The sequence below is a fragment of the Choristoneura fumiferana genome, chromosome 29, assembly GCF_025370935.1.
Source record: "Choristoneura fumiferana chromosome 29, NRCan_CFum_1, whole genome shotgun sequence".
NCBI classification, from domain to species: domain Eukaryota; kingdom Metazoa; phylum Arthropoda; class Insecta; order Lepidoptera; family Tortricidae; genus Choristoneura; species Choristoneura fumiferana.
The window spans coordinates 2,959,667-2,971,704 of record NC_133500.1 but is presented as its reverse complement, the minus strand read 5'-3'; the positions used below and the strand labels follow the sequence as shown (position 1 = coordinate 2,971,704).

General features: G+C 36.7%; 1 protein-coding gene across 1 annotated transcript; it reads left to right on the top strand.

Moving 5' to 3' along the window:
* Positions 1-5,442: 5,442 nt before the first annotated feature.
* LOC141444195 (uncharacterized) lies at positions 5,443-10,254 on the top strand (the record flags this gene model as incomplete). Its single annotated transcript, XM_074109663.1, is given in 4 exon segments — positions 5,443-5,551; positions 6,866-7,056; positions 7,918-8,021; positions 8,794-10,254. Coding segments are annotated over 4 exon segments (492 nt in total), but the record flags the coding sequence as incomplete, so codon positions are not given.
* Between the last annotated feature and the right edge of the window lie 1,784 nt (positions 10,255-12,038).

The following is a 12,038-nucleotide window of genomic DNA, read 5'->3' as shown; positions in this document are numbered from 1 at the left end:
ATGAAATTCATAGGAACATAAAAAAATTAAAAAATAAAAATAGTTACGGAGTAGATGAACTTCCTCCGTCGTTATTAAGACAGTGTGCAGATGAATTAGCCTTACCGTTCTGTATGTTAATAAATCAGTCTTTTAGCGAAGGCACTTTCCCTGACTTGTTGAAAAAAGCCGTTATTAAACCGGTACATAAGAAAAATAAAAAAACTGACCCCGGTAGCTATCGTCCAATCGCCCTATTACCGACGCCATCTAAGTTATTTGAAAAAGCCATGTGTGACCGAGTGTATGAGTTTTGTGAAAAATACGGCGTGTTTGATGATTGTCAAAATGGTTTTAGAAAAAAAAGGTCCACAACCCTAACAGTTTTTAAATATATCCAAGAGGTCTTGAATACATTAAACGCTAAAAAATATGCAGTTAGTATATTATTGGACATGTCTAAAGCCTACGATAAAGTCCAGTATAACATACTACTAGACAAATTGAATGGGATAGGAGTTCGAGGTCTTGCACACAAATGGTTTGCTTCGTACCTTGACAAAAGAGAACAGGTCACGGAAATAGAATATTACGACTTAGGCAACAAAGAAGTAAAAAATGTCCGGTCTGAAAATAAAATAATCAGTGCCTCCATTCCGCAAGGTAGTGTAGCTGGTTGCCTATTATTTTTAATATATATCAATGATCTCCCCAAAGTTACAGAGGAAACAAGTGTGTTATTTGCTGATGATATATCTTTACTAATAAGGTGTGAAAGTAAAGACAATTTAACTGATAAACTAAATTCTGTACTAGACAAGACAACTAATTGGATGACAGAACATAATTTAGAAGTTAACTACCAGAAAACAAAATTAATGACATTCCATTCTTACCAAAAAGCCCCGTTAAATGTTAATTTTACCTATCATAATACGAAATTGGAGGAAGTTCAAGAATTCCCATTGCTTGGTGTAGTCATTGATAAGCATATAAACTGGAAGGGACACATAAGACAAGTGAAATCCAAACTGTCCAGCTTTGCCTATGCGCTTCGTGAAATAAAGAAAACGACTGACATTAAAACCGCCCTCCTCACATATTATGCCTATGCAAATGCATGGCTAAGCTATGGTATAATTTTATGGGGAAATAGCACTGATGCTCCATTTCTTTTTACAAAGCAAAAGAAACTAATTCGAATTTTAGTAAACATTGATAAAACTGATTCTTGTAGACCATATTTTAAAGAACATAAAATACTAACTTTACCGTGCATCTATATATTGGAATTATGTAAGTTTACACGCAAGTATTCCAGCCTATTTAAAAAAAGGGAAGGACTACCAACTTCACACATATTACGCCACAAAGACAGACTTGTCCTCCCAGTATCTCGCATCAAAATGCACTCAAATAGCACCTATGTGATGGCCATAAAAATATTTAATAAACTGCCAGACCAAATTAGGAACGAAACAAGTGACACAAAGTTTCTAAAGTTAGTTAAAGATTTACTAATTTTTAAATGCTATTATAAAGTAAATGATTATTTAAATGACAAATTATAGTAGGTAGGTAATGCAGATTTTATTAAATTTTTATAACTGACATAATATGTAATGAATGATTTTTAGTTATAATTGTTTTATTTGATTTGTTTGTATGTTGACATTGATAATATATTTTTTTTCATTTTGTGTCGCTTTTAAATTTAATATTGCGAACTATACTATGTACTATTGACAATTTATACAATTTTAAACGCTGACATTTTGTTAACAATGAAATTTTAATTTATATTTTCTAATTATCATTAAGCATTGTTTTCCTTCGCTCAATTCAAATAATGTATCAAACAATTTAAATTTAATAAACAATTTAGAATGTAAGAAAATTGCAGTGCCCTAACAGGGTATCATGTACCTACTCGCATGTTTACTTTAAGGTCTACAATGATTGTACAAATGAACATGATCGCAATAAATGAATATGAATATGAATATGAATATGATATGACTATAAGATACCTAGGTGACCGATGCCTTTAGTTACAGCATAAGGACGTAAATCAGACTATCAGTAGGTAAATTCCCTAATGTACATACTGTTGCACGCAACTCTGTCCGCGTAGAATTCGTTTATAGCTATTCCGCGGAATTATGTGATTAAAAAAAACTACCCTATGTTTTCTACGGGACTCAAACTATCTGTATCTCAAATTTCATCCTAATCAGTTCAACGATTTAGACGTGAAAAGGTAATAAAGAAATAAACAAACAGACTAACAAACTTTCGCATTTATAATATGAGTGGGATTATTGTCTTATTTTAAGTCATCATCATCATCATCATCATCGGCCTATCTTAGCCCACTACTGGACATAGAGGCGTCTCCAATTGCACGCCACTGAGCACGATCCTCGGCCACTCTCATCCAGTTACTGTCAGCTACCCAGTGAAGATCATCGCTCCACCTAGTCTGAGGGCGTCCCACGCCACGCTAGGCTTTTACTCGTTTACCCTAGCAGTTACCGGTTCTTCGGCTGATATGGCCGGCCCACTGCCACTTCAGTTTGCTTCAGTTTTAAGTAATCCTATAGAAATAGACGGACGGACAGCGTAATATCAAATTATCTGAATTAAGTCTTTGTGACAAAGTTTCTCCATGTCTTTCATTGAATAAAGTAAGAATTCGGCAGCGATGACATACGACCATCATCATCATCATCATCATCATCATCATCAGCATCATCATCGTCATTAAAATCGGTTAGTGAACAATACTTATCTTTTTCAAAATATCCTGATATTGAATTTAGATTTTTGCTATTCCTTTTTGCCTGCATGTCAAATTTACAGAGATTAGTGATATAGAGGTAGAGTTGTAAAATTTAACATTGAATTCCATGATACCTACCCTGGGTATTAAAAATAAACTGGCCAAGTGCAAGTCGGTTTCGCGCACGAGGTGTTCCGTACCATTATCTATACAACATTAGACATTAGCAAAAAAACGGCCAGAAAAATCAAGTTTGTTGTATAGAAGCCCTCCTTAAATATTTGTTTATTTTTAATTTAATTATTTATTTTAAAGTAATTACACAGCTAAATATTCTGTGAATAATTAATAAATTGCCGTTATTAACATCATGCAAAAAACGGCAAAACAATCACGTTTGTTGTATGGGAGCCACCCTTAAATATTTATTTTATTCTGGTTTGAGTACTTGTTGCTATAGCGGCCACAGTAATACATAATCTGTAAAAATTTCAATTGTCTAACTATTACAACTCAAGAGATAGAGCCCTGTGACAGACGGACGGACAGACAGACAGACAGACAGCGGAGTCTTAGCAATAGGGTTCCGTTGGCACTTTTTAGGTACGGAATCCTAAAAACTAAATAATAGTTACGAACCAGTAGAATTTTATGTAGGTATTTTTTCCTTATCGCTTTTTAGGATAAAAGGTTTGGTGTGTGCGTTGGTAAACAATCATTAAAAAAATAGGACTAAGATGTAGTGTTCACTTCGAAACACAGATACACAGACAGACGGACAGACATATGGACAGATCAACAGACGGACGGACGGATGAGCCGACGGAAAGACATGTACGCATAAAATTAACAACTTGTGTCACTCCTAACAAAGACTTATTTTCCTTGCCTTCGCCTTGTTGCATAGCGTGCGAAAGAAATGCCCATACATACGCTCCAAAACCATAACCCCTGCCGTTTCTCACACTTATAAATAAAATAATAAATCTTGAATCACTTCATAATAGAGTACATACTATACATACTCGTATATATGCAGACAGACGGTGGGAAGCGACTTACTTCTATGGAGTGAAAATGTTCACGACGCTACTAAGAGTTAGGAAATTTGGTATGTTTTCGTAGTAGGTTGCTGCAGACCACAAGTTCGGTACACACGATAAGCCATACTTTGGCCACCCAGTAGGAATGAAATTCTTACAGCCCTGCCTCTGGTGTTCTTGTAACAATATTAATGTTTCTGACAAAAATGATAAAATTAACATACCCGTGTATCCAATTTTTTCATCATCAAATCGTACATACATAAATAGTTTAAGAGTTGCACTCTTGCTAATTTCCTCTCGTCCGCCAACTTTTTGACTTCTTGATTTGTGTTCAACCATAATTATTCAAACATAATTGCTTTTGAATATCAATCTCATTGACTTGACGTTGTGACAAAAATGTATTATAATGACGTTTAAATTTTACTTATCTAGCCAGTTATAATAATAAAAAAGGTACGAAAACTACTTCGATTGTGAAAACCTTTTTATTCACCGAGCCTAGATTTAGCGGCCGTAAAAATGCCGTGATATGTAGGAATTTATTTGAGCCTCACTGTAAAACTTGATATTCATACATACACATGCAATGTATGTTGAATGTAGACCTTATTTTTTATTTAATTAGTTCAGTGATTACACCTAGCACCTTTTATTGTGAGAATAAATATGCTTTATATAAATTAGTGGCGCTACTGTCTACGTAAGAGTAAATAACTAATATCTGTTCAGAATTTGTAAGTTGAATTTAAACCACTTGTCCTAGATCGAAGCACCGCATTATAATGTATGTAAAGTATGCAATGTTATAATTTTTGCCGAGGACTGGGTCTTTTACTTAAATAATTATTATTTTAAATGACAATTTTAAAAGTAACTTACCTATTTTGTCTTATTTACAGTTTGCCTCCTTGCATTAATCAGAAATAATAGTTTAGGCATTTCAACTTCCGAAAATAACAGATTTAAAAACAAAAAAAGTAGATACTAGACTCAGAAACTTGAACTTGATCTCTCAGTGATCTCATGCTTTCTTCATTTAGTTGTCGTATTATCTGAGCCAAAGGTGATGGTCACGTGACCACACGAAATAGTCGATACCTATTTACAATAGTTTGATTTTGTGACATTGACTCACGCACCCATATAAGATGTCACTACATGCTCGCTGCGAACACTGTCAGTTGTACTCATACAATGGTAAAATGCATCAAAATTTACTGCATCACGCTGCACTTTTGATGCAATAAAGTTACTTTTTTTTGGATTTTGCTTGAAGAGCATATCCATAATTTACTATTCTCAAAAAATCCTCTAAGAAAACATGTCCGTGGAAGCTATGCGGGGTGTCCGTAGGTTTGTATGGAAGAGCAACCCCCTTAAGGTGTTGTCTATGGAAAGAAAGTCAGTTACGCGTGATGCGATGAAATGCTTAAGCAGCAGGCAACAGATAAAACGACTTCATTTCTTTTTAACCAGATGTGATTAGTTGAGGTCCTGTTTCACCAATTTATTGTGACAAATATGTGTGATGCTGTCTTTGTTTATTCGGTCAAAACAAACAGGGACGACAGTGTCACATAAAATACCAATGAATGATGAAACTGGCTCTTAATGGTCTCTTTTTAATTTTAGGACGGTCCTCAAGGCCAGGGTCAGGGCCAGGGTCAGAACCAGCAGCAGGGCTGGAACCAGTGGGCCAACTCGGGCTGGGGCGGCTGGGGCAACTGGAACCAGAACCAAGGTAAATACACTATACTTGGTTTGGATAGGTATTTAACAAAATGTAAACAAAACAACGTCAATTGGTGTCTTAAATATTGAAATTCCCCCCATTAAACTATCTAAACATTTACATTTCTGTATTAAAATACACTAGTCTAGTTTGTATTACAATGATAGATATGTAAAATGTTTAAAATCCTTGAATTTACCAAATCTGGTACCTGAAGTTTGTTTACTTTTAGTTAATTACCTTTTCATGTATAGTATTAGTGATTTTATGGCTGAAACGACTATGCAAAAAAACTTCTTCTCAAGGCAATAGATCAATTACATATAGACGTGATTTCATGCAACCATTCCAATACCAAAAAAATATTGTTCCCGTCGGTTGTCGTCAGTCTTAACTTTATATAGAAGTCACAGAACAATTTTAAGCTATTATCGTTTTTATACTAAAGTTAATCGTTAATGTATGTTTGTTACTCACGTTAAAACTGCTGGATAGATTTGGATGGAATTTAGCAGTGTTTAATGTGTTGGGTTGATCAAAAAGTTCTCGTTATTCCGGAAAATCGCTTAGTTTTGCTTGTTGAGTTTCTTGCCGGATTCTTCTCAACAGAGGCTTTTCCGAACCGGTGGTAGATTTTTTTTGACATTCATAAGTTGTGCTTGTACCCTTCACCACAGAGAAAGGCTAACAAAATGCCAACGTGCCATGGAAAGAAGCAGCTGGGGTTAAAAATCAAAGACAGAGTCAGGAACGTAGACAAGAGAACAAGAACAAAACTCACAGACATTCTTACCGGATAGACGTCCAAAAATGGAGATGGGCTGGACATATGCTATGCCGTGGAAAATTTGACATTTTAAAAATCGATTAATACGCGATTGAATAAGCGATTATTATTTATTTACCTTAAAAAAAATGGTTACTGCTTTTATAATTGAATAAACAGGCTTTTGAATTAAATCAAGTATTGTAAATAATAAAATAGACAAAAATACTTTGATCTATTCAATTAATAAAATAATCGATTTACTGAACAGATTAATTATTTTGCAATAGGTTCTAGGTTTTCACATCATTAATGTCTGTGGTCGGGTTAATGGCGTCTTTGTTTACCCTTTCTATATATTGGATTGACATAAACCATACAGCACTTATTGAAGATTTGTTATAATTTAAAAATTAGAGGACAATAATGAAATTTCATACAACATTAGTAACCATATGGCCAGCAAAGAAATTGTCTTTTGTTTCAGTGGGTTTTATAAAAAATAAAATAAAATAAAATGTCGAGGCCTCTGCAGTAATGTAGTATTGTTTCTTTAGCAGCGAACTGGAACAACTGGGGTAACTGGGGCAACTGGAACAACGCGCAGCAGCCGGCGGGCGGCGGCGCGGGGGGCGCGGGTGGCGCGGGGGGCGCGGCCGGCAAGGGACAGGGACAGCAGGCCACGCAGCAGCAGTGGCAGCAGTGGTACCAGTGGCAGCAGTGGCAGCAGCAGCAGGGCTGGCCAGGGGTCAGTTGCACCTTATATTAGACCACTATATTTTACATACATTCCACATACACACATTTTTAGGGTTCCGTACCTAAAGCGTGTCAACGGGACCCTATTACTGAGATTCCGCTGTCTGTCTGTCTGTCACAGGGCTCTACGTGTTTTTTTTTATCGTTTTTTGGTTGCTACTATGCATTGTTAGACGTTCCTAGTTACTAGGGGCAACGCGAGTGACCCTATATTATTGTTTGGACTTTGGTAACCAGGAGTAGTTTCTTAAATTACAGTCGGCAAAAAAGTTTTTACATTATTAGAATTTTTAACAAAAACTTATTACTGAATTGTTTTTATAAAACATTCTACGGCATGGATCTAGCCGACATAAAATCATTTTTTATGCTCTAGTGCATAAAGTAAAATCTTCGTTTAAGACCAAGGTAATCAGTTGTCAACAGCCACAAACAAAAAAAGTTTCTATATATTTTTTATAATTTTTATTTTATGTAAAACTAAAAATCAATCAAAATAAATAAATAAAACTAAAAATTCATAATTATGTAGCTATGCATGAAAAATAAAAGGTACCTAGTGTAAGTGACCAATTGTTTCCACTGTTGCTATTTCATTTCCTCGCCATCGAAGTAAAAAGCAGAGTGTAAAACTCTAGCATTAAACCCATTTTCCCCTCGACGTACATCGATAGACATCCGCCCACGCCTTACCGGCTCAGGTGGCTATATGAACGCCTCGGGTAAAATGGCTCGTTTTATGCTCTTGTTGTACAATCTACTATTGATAGTAACACGATATTTCGCCTGTCAACACACCCTCATTGCAATGCCTCATTGTATTGTCATTGTAATTGTATTGTTCGCATAGTACGGGCAGCAAGGTAACGCCGCGGGGGCGGGGGCGGGGCGGCCGCCACCGGCGCGGGCGCCGCCACCGCCGACCAGCAGGCCCAGTGGGCGCAGTACTACCAGGTAACCATCATCATCATCATCTCTTCTAGGTACAGACCTCGCACATTGAGAGTTCATGGGCTGTACCCATGCGTGCCCGATGCTCATTGATACACCTTAATGGTGTGAAAAAGAGTTGCTTCTCAGGTATATACAAGTTGACGCACGATGTTTTCTTTAGTTGAAGATCTTATACTTATACTAAATTTCAAATGTAATTTCGGCTATAAATTCCGATAAACCAACCCCCTTTGAGTTTACCACTGGGCAACTATGGCTTTTTTTATAGACTTGCTGCAAACTAATTGCTTACATCTATTACAAATTGAACTTTTCCTTGTATTGACTGACAGCCTTTCTTAGCCAAAATTTACTGCATTTGTCATAGTCCATCGTCAACGCTCCATTGACTAGGACGCAGATGTTAATGTTATAGCCGAAAATTACATGGATGATGTTATATTGAAAGTTTTTCCAGCCAACTGTTTAGAGTAGGTGACCCATGGACGTTTTTTAACGACAGTTTGAATCGACACAGTTGCAGATACGTGATGTGTTTGGGCATTGAATGCAATCTGGGTTCACATATTTCTCTTTGAAAATGAAACTACCATGAGAATATATTAAATGATTAATCCGGATAAGTCACGTCTTAAATCAAGTTTAGCTGAACATGTTTCGGGCTAATTCGTAGCCCTTCTCGAAGCAACGCGACTCGCCGGCTGCTGCAACACGCCGCCGCTCTGCTCGCGCGACTGATATAACATTAATATTTATCTTTCAATGTTTCCAGAACTACAACGCTAACGCGGCGGCCGGTAATGCAGCGGTCGCCAAGAAGTGACGCGGCGCGCGCCGCGATCACGCGGACTCGTAGCTAGCGGCATCCGACCATTGGACACCCAGCGATGTACACACACCGGAAATATAGCGAAACTTAGTCACGGTTGACCAATCGATCTAGTTAGGTATAACACGACTTTATGATTCAGCGAGCGAGAGTTCAGTCATATTCGTGACACACGCGAAGAAGCTCGCTCTAGCTCTTTACATATGCCAATGTGTGTACATTTAACACTCACGGTTGCGCGATAAACTACACACTAATACATTGCTTGTACATAATAACGCGTTTCGTGTACAATTTCAAGCGAAGCCCTCTGTACATGTATAAGCTACGCACTAGACAGTATCTAAAAATATCCCTCTGCATTCGCAACTCTTTTGAAAACCATTCGCACGTTTCTTATTTATATCTTATGCAAATACTTTAATTAATTGCACTATCACATGTGGTTAGTAATACTATTCTAGAAACACCGTCCGCAACTACAGGCTATTGTAGTAGACAAATCTGCTCTGCGCTAGGTTGAAGATTGTGTTTTGCGATTGTATTTTTCTATAGAACGTGTTATTTGAAGTATCAATAGGAAATAGTTTAGCTTCTGGTTCCGAAACCACTAAACCAGAGTGCCTGTATATGTTAACACGAATATACATCGCGTAGTGTAGCAACTATCGTAGCACTAATATGTTTTATGCACATCGAAAGTTGTTTGTTTTATGTAATCAAATAAATAATGGTTTGATGTCTTTAACTACGGGTTCAGCTTATATTAGAAAAGTTGAATATTCACTCAGATGCAGAATATTTGTTAATTAGATAGGATTTGAAAACCAATACGTTAGTCGAAAAAATCAACGGAAATGTATTTTTATAGACGATTGTGTGCAGCACTACAACTGTTAGCAGTCCTACGTTCTAGAATTACATAAGGTGGTATTATGGAGATCTTACTGTGAAAATGAAGTAAAGAGTTTAGTTCATATTTGTAGGTTTTTCAACAGTTATTTTAGTATTAATAGTTTTTTCGGGCGCGTTTCTACTATATATGTCTCTACACAATAACCAAAGTAAAATGAAAAATCACGATGAAATGTTTAACTCTTATACAGTCTACTCAAAGAGATAGCTTTTGACCCACTAGTGTTTTATAAGGATAAATTTTAAAAAGTTGCAATGTTTAAGGTTAAGTAATCGTAAGATTTTAATTGACTTAGCTGCGGCCATCGGCTACAGCTGTGTGAATGTGTGTGTGTGTGTGTGTGTGTGTGTGTTTGTGTATGCGTGGTGATTGGTAACACTTATTTGCTGTACAAACTATTTAGTCTAAGAGCTGTCTGTGGGTTATTTAGTTTGATGTCATCATACTGATGTAAATGATTATATTGTAATAAAATATTTCAATAAGGACCCCTGGACTTTCATTTTGAGAAGGAATACTGCCGTGAGTAGTGTTGGAGAAAACTAAGTTCTCGAGTCTACTTTTAACACATTTGCTGGCGCATTCGCTACGCCCGTAGCGCATAGCAGCGTTTTTCCGCTTTGTAGCGAAAACTGCCTACGAACAGAGAACGCGCCTAGCGTGTTCTTGGCACTGAATGTGTTAAGCACGGACCAAGTATTAATTACAAATCTTGATTAATCCAAATGACATGGGAATTCCATCGTATCCAATCACATCGTAGATTTCATCAGCATTGTATAAAAAACATCCGCGCTAAATTTCACGTCTAAATCGAGTGGCTGAAGTTTCAAGATTTTATCTAGATCCCGTGGGGTGTGAACATCGGGATAAAAAGTAGCCTATGTGTTGTATTATTCCAGATGTGTTTTAGCAAGGAGTAGGTAACCGACACTCGCCAACTTTCGCATTTATAATATACTAGCCGTTACCCGCGACTCCGTCCGCATAGAATTCGGTTATCGTTATCCTGTCAATGAACTAAAAGAATTTCCTTGCTCACCCGCGACCTTATGATAGTTAAGCTTATGAAGTATGTAGTCTAACAACTGATAGCATGGTCTACGGTTGTGATACTCTGAAGATGAGCTCTGGTTGAATTCGAAACGCGTCAGTGTGGTGTGGTGGTGGTGATAGATAGGTTTGTGTGTGTTCTTACAGTGTGGAGGTGGAGGAACTGCATGAACACGCATTTTTTCCATAAGCTTAACTATCATAAGGAAATTCTTTTAGTTCATTTATATGGACAGCAGCAAAGTAACGCCCGATTCAATAAATGAATTATCCTGTCTTTCCCCGGGACCGAATTTCATCAAAATCAGTTTAGCCGTTTTAACGTGATGAAGTAGCACACAAACAGACTTGAGTCTCGTCCTCGTCGAGTTTCTTGCCGGATTCTTCTCAGCAGAGGTATTTCCGAACCGGTGGTAGATTTTTTTTTGACATTCATAAGTGCTTGTTGCAGCCTAAATTGAATAAAGATTTTGACTTTGACTTAAAGTCTAACCAGAAATATATGGCTATATTCGCCATGTTGCGAAATTTCATTGGAACTAATTTCTTACACTGGCAATAATTTTAATGATTGTCAATGTCACTGTGGAGGTTTCTTTGAACAATAACAAAAAATGCCCAAAACGATTAGTAGTCAAGTCAACAACGGATCATTGTAAATAATGTTTATAATAAACTACTGAAAAAAAAAAACGCTTGGGGAATGAAACGATTTCACTACAAAACCTTTCCAAATTAACATTAGAGCTAACAGTTAAATGTTGTAGACAACACAGTCAAGATGTCATTTTTCCGACTATACTGAACTATTGCCATATGAATAAGAACAATAGCGCCTTCTTGACGATAGTCATATATTTTTGGTTTACCTTTACAAACTTTCGCATCCCACTAATATAGTAATATTATAAATGCGAAAGTTTGTGAGTCTGTTTGTTTGTTACTACATCACGTATAAACCGCTGAACCGATTTAAATGAAATTCGGTATACAGATAGTTTGAGTCCCGGGGAAGGACATAGGATAGTTTTTATCCCTGAAAATTGCATAGTTCCCGCGGGATAGCGATAACCGAATTCTACGCGGACGGAGTTGCGGGTAACGGCTACTTTATTTTTATTTATTTATTTATTACATTTCACAGCATAACAGTTAAAATATTAGTAGGATACTGAGCGGCAAATCTGGCCCACACACAAATGTATGCAGTAATAGGTAA